The 13,931-nt window shown below is 41.2% G+C and overlaps 4 protein-coding genes across 6 annotated transcripts; all 4 read left to right on the top strand.

The window, feature by feature from the left end:
- Positions 1 to 589: 589 nt before the first annotated feature.
- On the top strand, positions 590 to 2,325 carry LOC121954680 (dual specificity protein phosphatase 13A-like). Of its 2 annotated transcripts, XM_042502344.2 has the most exons (4): positions 590 to 1,256; positions 1,326 to 1,540; positions 1,621 to 1,810; positions 2,188 to 2,325. In XM_042502344.2, the coding sequence occupies exons 1-4, from the start codon at positions 1,021 to 1,023 to the stop codon at positions 2,198 to 2,200; spliced, it is 654 nt and encodes a 217-aa protein (XP_042358278.2). In that variant the 5' UTR covers positions 590 to 1,020; the 3' UTR covers positions 2,201 to 2,325. The 2 variants fall into 2 exon arrangements, with proteins under 2 accessions (XP_042358278.2, XP_042358276.2); XM_042502342.2 differs by lacking the exon at positions 2,188 to 2,325 and having other exon boundaries at positions 597 to 1,256; positions 1,621 to 1,829.
- Positions 2,239 to 5,387, top strand: LOC121954679 (dual specificity protein phosphatase 13A). Its single transcript, XM_088086761.1, has 3 exons — positions 2,239 to 2,374; positions 2,558 to 2,775; positions 3,729 to 5,387. Exons 1-3 carry the CDS (start codon positions 2,250 to 2,252, stop codon positions 3,938 to 3,940), a joined length of 555 nt encoding a protein of 184 aa, XP_087942887.1. The 5' UTR covers positions 2,239 to 2,249; the 3' UTR covers positions 3,941 to 5,387.
- A 1,108-nt stretch (positions 5,388 to 6,495) lies between these two features.
- Positions 6,496 to 10,220, top strand: LOC121954830 (uncharacterized). Of its 2 annotated transcripts, none has more exons than XM_088086274.1 (7): positions 6,496 to 6,584; positions 6,757 to 6,882; positions 6,962 to 7,209; positions 8,044 to 8,260; positions 8,339 to 8,455; positions 8,530 to 8,747; positions 9,752 to 10,220. In XM_088086274.1, the coding sequence occupies exons 2-7, from the start codon at positions 6,758 to 6,760 to the stop codon at positions 9,979 to 9,981; spliced, it is 1,155 nt and encodes a 384-aa protein (XP_087942400.1). In that variant the 5' UTR covers positions 6,496 to 6,584; position 6,757; the 3' UTR covers positions 9,982 to 10,220. The 2 variants fall into 2 exon arrangements, with proteins under 2 accessions (XP_087942400.1, XP_087942399.1); XM_088086273.1 differs by having other exon boundaries at positions 8,527 to 8,747.
- A 2,057-nt stretch (positions 10,221 to 12,277) lies between these two features.
- Positions 12,278 to 13,210, top strand: LOC121954933 (dual specificity phosphatase 29). The gene is made up of 3 exons (XM_042502680.2): positions 12,278 to 12,464; positions 12,546 to 12,769; positions 12,878 to 13,210. Exons 1-3 carry the CDS (start codon positions 12,286 to 12,288, stop codon positions 13,096 to 13,098), a joined length of 624 nt encoding a protein of 207 aa, XP_042358614.1. The 5' UTR covers positions 12,278 to 12,285; the 3' UTR covers positions 13,099 to 13,210.
- Positions 13,211 to 13,931: the final 721 nt, after the last annotated feature.

Genomic DNA, 13,931 nt, shown 5'->3' with positions numbered 1-13,931 from the left:
TTTTATGATTTTAGGGTCATGTGTTCCCACAGCTCAATTTGAAATGAAATATAATAGTTCTAACTATATTTTCAGTAGTTCATAATCACCTAAAAATAGAACCATTGTGTTTTTATTACCTTAGAATAAGCCGTTGGTATGTAGAGGGGGTCCTTTTTGCACAGGACACCATAGTTTTCCTACATGTCCGGCACATAGAAGTTTCAGCTCTGCAACTACGCGGCTGGATGACCTTAATTCCTACACACTGGACCTTTAACAAGAGGTATTTCAAAGGTTTTTATGTTCGCAGTAATGTTTTTTTCCCCCAGCAACCTCCAAGGCTGAAATATGAGGCCAAATGTGAAAAGCCAAACACCGAGGTTCATCAAATGGCCACTTGAAACCAGTAGATCCCTGTTGACCCCCATATTAAAATGTCCAACTTTACAGCAGAAATAAACATATTTACAGTCCAGTACAAAAAATGTTTTTGGTATCTATTTAATTTTCCAGATCATAACAATTGTAAAGGAGATTATTCCTTATATAAAGTAACTCTCCTGTTTACATTTTGTTAAAGCTTTAAGTTACAAGTTTATAGGGGTGGGGTCAAAACAAAAATCCAAACACCAATGGGTGACTTCACAGTACTTACATCCATTATGTCATATTCTATAGTTTGTGCCTGTGGCCAATTTGCCAAACATAATAAGAAATCAACACAAATAACTTAGCTTTGCTACTTTCATGTTGTTTTGGGATGAGATAAATATACATGTTGTAAATTTTGAGGGGGACATGTCCTCTATGTCCTCACTGAAAACTACATTTATGGACATAACGATGACCCAGCAGATTTCAAACCAGTCATGTAAATATAAACACACATCTCCATGAGTGAGAGTTTGACTGAGAGCCAAACTGCACCACCTGTTACAGACAGTCAGCGGCTGCAGCAACCAAAGCAAAGGCAACAACAGGCAGCAGCTTGGTTCACTTTTAGAGACATAAGAGTGGATTATACCCCTGAACACAGACATGGCAGACATAAAACCAGTCTCTGAGGTGGGATGTGATTCACGAAACTTGGAGCAAATAAACGTCAGCGACACAGACCCAGAAGAAGAAGAAAAGTGCACATGTGCGGGAGAAGATTCAAAGAAGACGAGTGAGAAGATCCCTTCTCTCCAGGAGCTGGAGGAGGTTTTACACTCAGCTCCACGCTCCTGTCGCCACGGAGATGAGGTTTGGCCAAGCCTGTATCTGGGGGACATGTGAGTAACCTGTATTTTGTATAAGTGCATCTGTGTCAGAATGGAGCGTTAATGCGGTATCTGTGTCAGGTTTATGTCTCATGACAAACTCGGGCTGTGGCAGCTGGGCATCACTCATGTACTGAACGCATCTCATGGAAAACTTTGCTGTAAGGGCAGTGATGACTTTTATGGAACCACGGTGAAATACTACGGCGTCCCAGCCAACGATTTGCCAACATTTGACCTTTCACCCTTTTTCTACCCTGCTGCTGAGTTCATCCATCAGGCTTTGACATCAGGAGGTACCGCACATGTTTTCAGAGGTGACAAAACAGCTACTGTGGGGTATTTTCAGTGTCTTTGTGTCCTTTGTGATGTCCAGGGAAGGTGTTTGTTCACTGTGCTGTGGGCGTGAGTCGCTCGGCTGCGCTGGTCCTAGCCTACCTGATGATTCAACACCACCTCAGTCTTCTGTCCTCTGTGCGCTGTGTGCAACAGAAACGCTGGATTTTCCCAAACAGAGGCTTCCTGCGACAGCTCATAGTCCTGGACAGAAAACTGCAGGACGAAAGGTTGAGTAAACCAAAATAAAATGGAGCGAAGAGCAACCTTATGAAATAAATACCTAGAACTGTCCTCCCTTAGTCTGCAGAAGTCAATGTCTTCATTCACACGGTGCAAGACTGTCTCCATTTGTACCATTTACTGTATGTAGTTCAACTGTGTCCAGCCCCCACCCCTCTCATCCTCTCCTGACCTCAGTAGTGACAGAGAACATGCCTGTCTTTTTCCGCTGGACTCATGGCATCAATGAACAAACCAATCAATGCAACAGCAACATTAAATAACTCTGCATCCGTCACAGAGAACACACTGAACACAGAGAGCTAATTTTGGAGCTAAGCAGCATTCAAACTACCACCTGCTCTCGTCTCTCACTGAGCTGCAGACTCTGGTGGTGAAGGGACGGTGGACGCAGTCTGTTGGAAGAGCACTTTGTGTTTGGGGAGAATGTCAGGGAGCAACCAGCAACAGGACCTGGTGCTCATTAAAGAACTGGAGCTCATCTTGGATTCCTGCACACTGGAGCTCACACAAGTGGATGAAGTCTGGCCCAACCTGTTCATAGGAAACGTGTGAGTGTCTTGTGTTTGTAGAGTCTGTTGCAGAGACCTTCATGAGCTTTGCAAAAGAAAAAACTGATCACTTTGATTGGTTTGTCACAATGCACAAACTGTTTGACTGCATCTTTTCATGATGCTATTTCACATGTTTCTTCTTTATTCCCTTGGTTCATCTCTTTTTGTGTGTGTTTTCAGGGCCGTGGCACAGAATAGAAAGACATTACATAAGCTTGGCATCACTCATGTCCTGAACGCAGCGCACTCTAAGCAGGGCAGCATCGGTGACCAGAGTTTTTATGGTAACACCTGCGTTTACTTTGGCATCCCAGCAGAAGATTCAGAGCGCTTTGACCTCAGTCAATACGTCAAACCTGCAGCTGACTTCATACATAAAGCCCTGAAGAATAAAGATGGTAAATGGTTATTATTATTATTATTTTTTGAATTTTCATTTTGGGGGGACACATAGGCCTATAACTAATGTTACCCAGGGTATTATTTGTTTTTTAAAAATATTTTTTTGGGATGCTTGCCTTTAGGTGAGCTACTAGGCACCCCTACCTATAGGTTTGTAAGAGGTTTAAACTGCAGAGTCAAGCTGTTGTGGTGACCAGACAGAGAGCAGGAGAAAAGTGGCACACAGAAATCTGTCAGTGCTGCATCCAACAACAGCAACCACTGATAATCAGCGATCAGCTGCTGCCAGAGTTTTTGCAGGTGGATGAAGCAGGCAGACTGAGGTGAGGCTGGTGGACAGAGCAGTTATAGTAGCTGAGGTGTGGCTGAAGCTGGGAAGCTGTGTGGCTAATGGCTCTGGTGTTTGTAGGCTTACGGCACAGGTGGTGAGGGGCTGGGCGGTGTGTGGCTGAGATGCTGGAGTTGAAAAGAGAGAGGCACTAGAAATGGAGAAGACAGTGAAGTCTCATGAACCAGAAACGACTGGAGAATCAAACTAGAAGAACATTCACTGCAACTAGCACTGGAGATGAGCCAACAGTACCACTATGAAGAGCAAAAACAACCTGGCATGGAAGAAAGACAGCAGGGCTTTTAAACTGCAGTTGATGAGGGTGGAATGAGTAACAGGTGTGCATGCAGAGCTCCAGCACCAGGAAGTCACACCCAGCCTTTAAAATCACACAAAAACACAGCAGCAGAATATGCAGCAAACGATCCAGGAAAAAATCTATGAAAAAACACAAAATCCATACCACCACACATTTCTGGCCACAACAATCACAAAAAGAGCAAGCCAAATCCTGGACGGACTGATTATGGGGGAACAAATGCATGGGACTTTTGTCCCATATTTCAGATGTTTTACATTTTCTGTATTTCCTTTCTCCTTCTCCATCCTGCTCTACAGGAAAAGTGCTGGTGCATTGCATCATGGGGGTGAGTCGATCAGCCACTTTCGTCCTGGCTTACTTGATGTTGCGGCAGCGTCTCCCTCTGAGGGATGCTCTGAGACATGTGGCCCAAAAACGAGCCATTTACCCCAACAGGAACTTCCTGTCTCTCCTCCTCAAGCTGGACGAACAGCTGACACTCAGACGGAGGTTGTGTCCTTTTCTCTGACCCCCCCCCCCCATCTTTTTTCACCTCCTCTGAACTCCTTCGTCACATTAGCCATTAGTCACCTCGAGACATCACTCTCTTTCCACTCCACTCTCATCAATATATCTTTAAATAATACTATCAGTGTACCATGTGGTTAGAGGTGTGATTTTAACAGTAATTTCAATTCAATTTTTTTAAGGTAATGTAATTTTATGCACAAGTTTAAATTCTGCAAAGGTCAGGTGGATGAAGCAGGCAGACTGAGGTGAGGCTGGTGGACAGAGCAGTTATAGTAGCTGAGGTGTGGCTGAAGCTGGGAAGCTGTGTGGCTAATGGCTCTGGTGTTTGTAGGCTTACGGCACAGGTGGTGAGGGGCTGGGCGGTGTGTGGCTGAGATGCTGGAGTTGAAAAGAGAGAGGCACTAGAAATGGAGAAGACAGTGAAGTCTCATGAACCAGAAACGACTGGAGAATCAAACTAGAAGAACATTCACTGCAACTAGCACTGGAGATGAGCCAACAGTACCACTATGAAGAGCAAAAACAACCTGGCATGGAAGAAAGACAGCAGGGCTTTTAAACTGCAGTTGATGAGGGTGGAATGAGTAACAGGTGTGCATGCAGAGCTCCAGCACCAGGAAGTCACACCCAGCCTTTAAAATCACACAAAAACACAGCAGCAGAATATGCAGCAAACGATCCAGGAAAAAATCTATGAAAAAACACAAAATCCATACCACCACACATTTCTGGCCACAACAATCACAAAAAGAGCAAGCCAAATCCTGGACGGACTGATTATGGGGGAACAAATGCATGGGACTTTTGTCCCATATTTCAGATGTTTTACATTTTCTGTATTTCCTTTCTCCTTCTCCATCCTGCTCTACAGGAAAAGTGCTGGTGCATTGCATCATGGGGGTGAGTCGATCAGCCACTTTCGTCCTGGCTTACTTGATGTTGCGGCAGCGTCTCCCTCTGAGGGATGCTCTGAGACATGTGGCCCAAAAACGAGCCATTTACCCCAACAGGAACTTCCTGTCTCTCCTCCTCAAGCTGGACGAACAGCTGACACTCAGACGGAGGTTGTGTCCTTTTCTCTGACCCCCCCCCCCCATCTTTTTTCACCTCCTCTGAACTCCTTCGTCACATTAGCCATTAGTCACCTCGAGACATCACTCTCTTTCCACTCCACTCTCATCAATATATCTTTAAATAATACTATCAGTGTACCATGTGGTTAGAGGTGTGATTTTAACAGTAATTTCAATTCAATTTTTTTAAGGTAATGTAATTTTATGCACAAGTTTAAATTCTGCAAAGGTCATGTGTTGTGAAATTATTAATTATTTAGGTGTCATATTTCATTTTTTGAGGTTTGTTTTTCATATTCAAAATGCATTTAAATGTTACCTGTCAGTGTTGTCCACAGGCTCTGTAAATAAAGCTTTATGTCTTGTCGTGAATATATACATTTTATGACATTTAATTGAAATATTCTGGATGGACGGATAGACTATAAAATGAGCGTTATGTAGTGAATATTATTTGACACTTTTTAAGCTATTATGCACATTACACCTTTTTGACAGAATTTTGAACAATTTGCTTGATAGGGTACTTTATCATTCTTCAAAAATCCCTCAAACCAGTTTTTTTTGTTGTTGTTGTTATTTTGCATTAACAAAGATCATTTCTTTGATTAGAAATACTTTTAATTATTTTAATTTTATCAGTCCAAGGTCCTATTACCTATTACCTTACAAGTCTTACAAAACCAAGCATTATATTGATATGGTACAGTTATTAAAATTACCCCCCATGCCCAATTTTAAAAATTATTATTATTATTTAAAAAATGGATGGGTTTCAATGTGTGTTTATTTCTACCATGACCATAAAAATACAGTAACTAAAAAAATTACATTTGATGATGAAACAAAATGGGATCATGTATTATGACTGAACAAAACATAAAAGGTTGCAAAAATATCACTATATTTACTGAGATTTAAATGAATTGAAACTCATACCAAATCAAATGCTGCTTGAAGATTTCTTTCTGTAGCTGCCGTCACGTTAGCTGTCACTGTACTTTACAGTCATCTAAAGGATCAAAGGCAGTGGCTGTGCGAGCACTTACATATCCTTATATACCTGAGGCCATAATGTGCCTTTTCTTATTTTTTTCTGTTACATAATGCTGTAAGCATAACCTACATTTCTGGCGTATAATAAATAATTCAGCATGCTGCAAACAGAACAACTGTGGCTTTAGTTGACTTGTCATTGATGTTATTCACAGCCTGGATCATATTTCTTAAAGGAGCAAAGCAGCTGGCGTTACTCTGCAACACAGAGAGCACAGCGGTGTATTACATAAGAGTCATGGAAACAAGTGAGCTAATGTCAAAGTTCACAGGATAATGCCACATTGTCATCAATAAGAATGAGACTACAGGCATGTAGTCAAAATGGGGTTTTAAAGAGCTGAAAAAAATAATTCTGCAGCATGTTTTGTCATTAATGAGTGTTGGATTACAGAGTTATAAAAGGAAACAGTCATGTGTGAGTGTTATAGAGAAGTAAGAGCGAGCATGGTGGAAGAGGAGTTTGCAGTAAAGTGAGTTAAGTTCATAAAGGAGGATTCAGAGGGAAAACAGGTTAGTTTGCTCAGTTTCTTGCTTTAACACTGAAGATGATTGTATGCAGGTTTCTAAGAAAAGCTCACTGTGAGATGTATATTGTTATATGCCTTGTATGTGCTCTTGTATGTGCTCTCGTGTGTGTGTGTGTGTGTGTGTGTGTGTGTGTGCGTGTGTGTGTGTGTGTCAGTATGTCTCTCAGGGATCCACCATATGAACCTCCTACTGTCTCAGAGCTGCAGGAGTTCCTGCTGGCAGACAGACAACCCACAGGACACGTCAATCAAGTCTGGCCTAACCTTTTCATAGGCAACGAGTAGGTTCACACGTAACAACGTGCACACTCGATAAACATCCTTCACTCATACGGAAATGAACGTGTGATTGTGTTTCAGGGTGGCGGCTCGTGACAAGCCCAGTCTGCACAGTCTGGGCATAACTCACATTGTAAATGCTGCTCACCGACCCCCCGATGCTGATGCCGGCCTTGGCTCCCATTTGTACGTCAAAACTGGCCCCCGTTTCTACAGAGACATGAAAGTGGATTATTATGGGGTGGAGGCTGATGATGCAATAGGGTTCATCCTTAGTCCTTTCTTTTACCCAACAGCACGATACATCAGAGCCGCGCTGGGAATGGGAGGCAAGTCAATCACACTTAGATATCTTTGAGTTTGGGGGGTGATTACACTCACCGGCCACTTAATTGGGAAAACCTGTACTATCTAATGCAATCCATTTCAGCCGCTGTGCCATTAGGTCTAATTTTAAAATGCCGAAATACTGAACAGGCCTCCTGGGCACAAGCCCCAGGAGCGCAAAGTGTCAGGGGCCCCTTTGGGCTTCACTTGCAAAATGTCACTCGGCGAGACACATACTGACAAGGAGGCGACTCAAAAAAAAAAACAAAACCCAAAAACCATATAACATCAAACAACTAAAAAGAGACACAAAATTACCAAACAGAGACACAAAATGATTAGAAAGAGACACGGAATGACTACAGACAAAAAATGACCACAAAGAGAAACAAAAAGACCACAAAGTGACTCAGAAAGACCACAAAGAGGCACAACCCAACAACAAGGAGACACAGCATGACTAAAAAGACATATAAAATGACTACAAAGAGACAGAAAACGACAAGAAAGAGACAGGAAATTACTACAATTAGACATAAATGTCCACTGAAAGACACAGAACCATGGAAAATGCATCATGACTTCAATGACACGCAACAAGACAACAAATAGAGGCTAAACAACTTTAAAGTCTGTGTGTCTTTCTCCTATGTTAGAGAGTTCGTAATCTGCGTGTTTAATGTCAACACAAACAGAACACTCTGAGCTTTGTAGAGATGGATGTTTTGGCAGGGCTGTTGTACTGGATTTGCACAATATGTACACGTGTATCTAATAACGTACACATGTCACTGCATATCTGGTGCTGAGGGTAACAGCGAATGTCCCTGTCCCAGGACGGGTATTTGTCCACTGTCTGATGGGTGTGAGCCGCTCTGCGACCCTGGTGCTGGCGTACCTGATGATTGTTGAGGGCCTGAGGCTGCAGGAGGCGGTGGCTGCCGTCAGGCCGCACAGAGACATTTGTCCCAACCCGGGCTTTCTGATGCAGCTCCGCAGCCTCGACATGAGCCTGGAGAGGGAAAGGAGGAGACGAAGACAAGCCCAAACACTGTAAAGTCACACACAGGCACCAACACACACTCATAAACATATGCACACAGACACACACACATATTTATTGCTACACAGAGGTCAGTCCAAGGAGGAAACACCATCTCTGACAGAGCTGAGGCAAATTCTCTGGACGAACAGGAAGCCAGTGGCACCTGTCAATCAAGTCTGGCCGAACCTGTACATCGGAGATGAGTGAGTAGGAAACTCGGCAGCTTGAAATGTTTCTGAAAACATTTATCAGTGACTCAGATTGTGTGTGTCAGCAGGTCTGTGGCCCGAGATAAAGCCACACTCTCGTCTCTGGGTGTAACTCACATACTGAATGCTGCAGCAGGTCGACACCGGATCAACACGGGTCAGCAGTTCTACAGTGACCTCAAAGTGGAATACCACGGCGTTGAAGCTGCAGACCATCCGGAGTTCAACCTCCGGCCTTTCTTCGACCCTGCTGCACAGTTCATAGACAGCGCTCTGAAGACACATGGTCAGTTTGCAGAGGGCGATTCATAATATGGAAAATCTTAGTTCCTGCTGTATTTGCGGCTATACTAATTTATTTAAAGATTTTGGAAAATTGCAGAGAAGTTTATGCAAAATCGATGTTAAATCATTCATTGACTCATCAATCATTAATTAGTTCTTATTCTCTTTATAGTAAAAGTTATCTATTTAGATCTTTCAAATGCATCACTCACTTCTACTCTACTCATCTTTATTTTAAAGACATTAAACCTTTTTTCATTTTTACCAATCTGCTCCCTCATGTCATTTGTAGTAATTTCATGTCTTTTTCCACTGACTTATATATATATATATATATATATATACATATTTACCAATTTTGGTTTGTTAAATCTGTTATAGTTTTGATGAACGACATTTAAGCAAACACATAAATAATAAATAAATAAATAAATAGAGATTTGACATGAAAACCAGCAAAAAAAAAAAAATGTTATCATGAAATCAGTGTTAGAGAAATATTAGATATCAAATAATCCAAGGGGGAATGTATAGCTTGGAGGCTTCTGGTGAAGACATCTGTAGCAATTTTATACACTTTTTGTACAACAGACCTTCATACAGGACATTTTCAAATGTAACCAGTGCTGGACCTAACAAATCTGGCACCCTCAGCAAGCTTCCCTGGGTGCGTTCCCCCAGCTTATCATTGGATCTTTTCAGCGTTTTCCTGTTATGTTTGATTTTTTCAGGATTTGGCGCCTCCCCCCTCAGCTGGCACCTCGTGTCACAGATAGGAAAATCTGCCTCAGCATGTAACAGTTGAAGGGTGTTAATAAATACTATTAATGTTAGAATTTAATTTAGCTGCAGCAGTACCGCTGACGTGGTTTACTGGGACACTGGAACTAAGCTGCCTTTCACGTTATTAGTAACACCTGTTCTTTTCCGACTTTGACAAGGCTGATGAAAATTTATTTTGCATGTAAAAGTGTTATCAAATACACTAACCCCTTTATCTTCCAGGGAAGGTGTTTGTGCACTGTGCCATGGGCGTCAGCCGCTCTGGAGCGCTGGTTCTTGCATATCTGCTGATCTGCCAGAAGCTGTCGTTAGTGGACGCCATCATTGCTGTGCGCCTGAACCGAGACATTGGTCCTAACTCTGGATTTTTGGAGCAGCTGAGGCAGCTGGAGCTGAGTCTCAGTGCACAGAGCAGACTGATCACAGAAAAGGGCCACGCTGACACATCATGACGGAGCATTTCACCCTTTTCAGTCACCTGTTTGTTTGAATCTACATTTCTTGTATCAAAAAATTTTAAAAATAGAAATCTGTGAGTCATCTCTTGCAATAAGTCTCAGTCTCAGTCAGCCCAAATGTAACAACTGAATGCTTAAAATGTAATGTCTCCAGAAATAACTCTCCCCACACCTGTCCACACATTAATGACATTCTTATGATGACGACAAAGTAACATGCCAATCTAACTAAACTTGTTGTCACTGTTTTTTTTTGTTTGTTTTTTTCATTATTCTCATGACTCAGTGTCTCTTTTACCATACAGCCTAACAAGAAAGTAATCACAGTCACATTAGAGTACTCAGATCACATTATGAAGGCTGTGAGAGAAGATCTGTGTGTGTGTTTGTGTGTGTGTGTGTCACGTTGTTGAGGTCAGGTGCTGTGGCCACACTGCCTAAAAATATCATGTTAAACAGAGAGCCCGAGAGAGCAGTTACCATTCCAGATCTGTATTTCTGCCTTCACGCTTACTGTGAAGGGAGGTCTCTGTTGATACACACGCACACACACACACACACACGCATGCACACACAGGCACACACACATGCACACACAGCTCACACATGTCCACTGAGGAAGAGTTGCGGTGCTGTGCTGCGATCCTGCTCAGGAACGGATTTAAAGCTTTAAACAGTCACAAGAAAGAGGTACGTGCTTTCTTTCTTTTAACAATCAGTCTGCAGAGTAGAAGACATTAAACATGCAATCAGTGTATTTTCTCTTTGAACAGCCTGCACCATGAGCAGATCACACACCTGAGGTGATCATAACCAACTCCTGTTCATCCTGGGACATCACAACACTGTTGTACTACAAACCTTTTTAACTGAGAACGACGTGTGTTTGATATATTAAGTGTTTATTATAAGAAGCAAAATGTGCAGCAGATACAACTTAGGTGTAGTATGAAAGACTGTGGAAGTTATCAGTTTATTAGTTGGTATAAATGAGATGTAAACTTACAGATTTATATAAAAATAAGTTCATAGGGAATCCATTAATAGATCTAGTCTTGAAATTAATTATGTATTTCGAAATAAAAGAAATTAATACATGAATTAAGTAAATCAGTTTAATTTGATTTAACTTGTTATTTGTGGGATTTGTTGATACATTTCACAACAAATTTCTGAAAAAAACAGACTTTTGGCATTCTATATTTTATCAGCTGGTTCCTCTTTGCTTTCAACTTTTATTACCAAAGTGGAATTTCTTGGAATTTCTTTCTTCACAAAGTGTCAAAATTGATGTGGCATTGAATTTAACAATAGCTCTCACTGTCTGTCTCTTGAACTTGTTTTTGGCTACAAAGAAATGACATCTGCTCACAGAGAGCTCGAGTTTCTTCCAACAGGTGAGAAGTGAAGTTTTGTCCCAAGAAAAGCCCGACCTTGACATAGGTGACCATAAAAGTGTTGAATGGAAATGTTTGTGCGACACAAACAAGTAAAAAAAGAAAGAAAAAAAGAAAAAAAGTAGTTTTTGAAATCTTATATTTATTTTATCTTTAATGTTAATTCTGCTATTTTTTCTTCTAATGTCACACTCATTTGCAAGTTATGTATCTAAAAACATATCAGTTAATTATTGTGTATAAAGAATTTATTATTTTACAATTTAATTTAAATCAGTGAATAAATGAATCCTCATATATAGTAATCCAGAATTCTTATTAAATATTAAATTTGAGTCAGTGATATGCATTATAAATACTGAATAGCTCCCTATATCCTCCATACATCTGCCATGCAGTTTACTGTATCAGGTTTTGAACAATATTAATTATCATTACTGACTGATCTGCAATTATTTTCTTGATTAATTGCTTGATTGTTTGATCTACAAAATGTATAAAATGATATATTGAGATACTGATAAAGGCTTATGATGATTTCACAAAACTTATGTTGGCTTAAAGTGTCCCATTTCGCCAACTAAACTCCAAGATTTTTTTAATGTCCCAGCAAAACCAAAAAAGCAACACATAGTCACATGTTAGAGTATGGAACCATGTATGGAATTTTTTGTGGCATTATTGCTTAAACTAGTTAATTAGTAATATAAACTGTTACTGATTGATATTTTGTTGTTAGACTAACTAATTATACTGATCATTCCAGTCGTGTTTATCAAGACATCACTGATGTGTGTTAAGATTACAGCTAGACATCTTAAAAGCTGATAACTATGTGCAGACATATTTCCTAAAGTTCAGGGGTGTGTGTGTTTGTGTTTTCTGGGCAGCAGAGGTGAGCATGTCGTCCTGTGTGGCGAAGTCCAGAAGCAGGAACCCGTACACAGCAGTGCAGGTGGACCCAGACAGTGATTACATCACACCGGGGACATTAGACCTGGAGCAGCTGTTTTGGAGCGGCTCTGGAGCTCAGTACGCTCATGTCAACCAGGTCTGGCCTGGTGTCTACATCGGGGACGAGTGAGTAAATTCACACATAGATGGTTTCATGGTTGTAATAATTACAGCTTCATGCTTAGTCTGTGTGTCACATGGAAACAGGAAAACAGCTCTGGAGCGTCCGGGCCTGAAGGATTTGGGTATTACACATGTCCTCAACGCAGCAGAGGGAAAGTTTAATAATGTGCTGACTGGTGCTGAGTACTACACTGACATGGACATCCAGTACTATGGTGTGGAGGCTGATGACAAACCCACCTTCAACATGTCCCAGTACTTCTGCTCTGCAACCCAGTTCATCCACGAGGCTCTCAGTCAGCCGCAGAGTGAGTCCTGCAGGAAATGAAACCTTTAATTGAGATCATTCTCTGGAGACAAGGCGTGAATGCTTCACTGTGTTTCTAATGAATCCATTTATCTTCATTTTGCTGCAGACAAGGTGCTGGTGCACTGTGTAATGGGTCGGAGCAGATCAGCGACTCTGGTTTTGGCATACCTGATGATGAAACACAGCTTAACTGTGGTGGATGCTGTTGAGCATGTGAAAGAGCGGCGCTGCATCCTGCCCAATCACGGCTTCCTAAAGCAGCTCAGGGCGCTGGACATCACGTTACAAGAGGAGAGGCTGAGACAGAAGAGAGAAACGCAACAGTAGTGCAAAATAGTTAATTAACATCTGTGTTTGTCTGTCTTCATCTCAGGTACAAAAATGTTTGTTTCTTTAATTGTTGTGTCATTAAACTGTGTTTTGTTTTTCACAGTGTGAAGAGTGTGAATACTGTACGTGTACTAACAGGTTTTAACAGAGTAGGCGAAGGTTTTGAGGCGTAGAAGTAAAGTTTTAGAGTTGTAGCTGCTGATCTGAGGCTTGTACTTATAGTATTTGGAGACTTCTAACTGAAATGAAGTGAGAACCAAGAGGCCTAAAATTCACAATTTTTAGCCTCAAAGCATTTTGTCGTAACATAGATTTGAATGTTTATTGAGCTTTTTGAATGGAGTCTTTTAAGGTATATACTGTTGATCTCTTACTAAAAATAATCTTTGAATTAAAGGGGACCTATTATGTTTGTCCAAATTTTCTGTAAGGGTTCAGATTGGTAAGAATACTTTGTTTAAAACTTCAAATTGACATCAGCACACGACAGATATGTTAGTATGGTCATCTGCTCCTGGAACGCTACTGCTTTATTTACATTACATACACTGCTACATGTAGCTACATGCTAACATTGAGGAACATGGTGTAGTCTTTGTTGCCTGTGTTCATTTCTCCATGATTCTGGATCATCTTCCTGCTGTAACATGTCCAGTTGTCAAGATTTGCATTGAGATGCTTATTGGAGATTTATCACAGTAGAAAGTCCTAACATACTGTGCTACAGCCATTCATGGCTGAAATGTCGATGCAGAGACGTTGAGAAATGAAGGACCCAGAAATGGTGACCACAGCAGTTAGGTTTTTTTTCGGGGGAGGGGCTTAAAAAG

Source organism: Plectropomus leopardus, chromosome 13 (genome assembly GCF_026936395.1).
Source record: "Plectropomus leopardus strain MGB_pleo_1.0 chromosome 13, ASM2693639v1, whole genome shotgun sequence".
Classification (NCBI taxonomy): domain Eukaryota; kingdom Metazoa; phylum Chordata; class Actinopteri; order Perciformes; family Serranidae; genus Plectropomus; species Plectropomus leopardus.
This window is presented reverse-complemented; position numbering and strand designations above follow the sequence as displayed.

Excerpts from the sequence above, each read along its gene's own strand:
- LOC121954680 (XM_042502342.2), top strand. The coding sequence starts at position 1,021 with ATGGCAGACATAAAACCAGTCTCTGAGGTGGGATGTGATTCACGAAAC. Across the intron at positions 1,257-1,325 it reads AGCCTGTATCTGGGGGACAT|GTTTATGTCTCATGACAAAC; the intron begins GTGAGTAACCTG and ends TATCTGTGTCAG. Across the intron at positions 1,541-1,620 it reads TCAGGCTTTGACATCAGGAG|GGAAGGTGTTTGTTCACTGT; the intron begins GTACCGCACATG and ends TGTGATGTCCAG.
- LOC121954679 (XM_088086761.1), top strand. The coding sequence starts at position 2,250 with ATGTCAGGGAGCAACCAGCAACAGGACCTGGTGCTCATTAAAGAACTG. Across the intron at positions 2,375-2,557 it reads AACCTGTTCATAGGAAACGT|GGCCGTGGCACAGAATAGAA; the intron begins GTGAGTGTCTTG and ends GTGTGTTTTCAG. Across the intron at positions 2,776-3,728 it reads AGCCCTGAAGAATAAAGATG|GAAAAGTGCTGGTGCATTGC; the intron begins GTAAATGGTTAT and ends CCTGCTCTACAG.
- LOC121954830 (XM_088086273.1), top strand. The coding sequence starts at position 6,758 with ATGTCTCTCAGGGATCCACCATATGAACCTCCTACTGTCTCAGAGCTG. Across the intron at positions 6,883-6,961 it reads AACCTTTTCATAGGCAACGA|GGTGGCGGCTCGTGACAAGC; the intron begins GTAGGTTCACAC and ends ATTGTGTTTCAG. Across the intron at positions 8,456-8,526 it reads AACCTGTACATCGGAGATGA|CAGGTCTGTGGCCCGAGATA; the intron begins GTGAGTAGGAAA and ends TGTGTGTGTCAG.
- LOC121954933 (XM_042502680.2), top strand. The coding sequence starts at position 12,286 with ATGTCGTCCTGTGTGGCGAAGTCCAGAAGCAGGAACCCGTACACAGCA. Across the intron at positions 12,465-12,545 it reads GGTGTCTACATCGGGGACGA|GAAAACAGCTCTGGAGCGTC; the intron begins GTGAGTAAATTC and ends ACATGGAAACAG. Across the intron at positions 12,770-12,877 it reads GGCTCTCAGTCAGCCGCAGA|ACAAGGTGCTGGTGCACTGT; the intron begins GTGAGTCCTGCA and ends ATTTTGCTGCAG.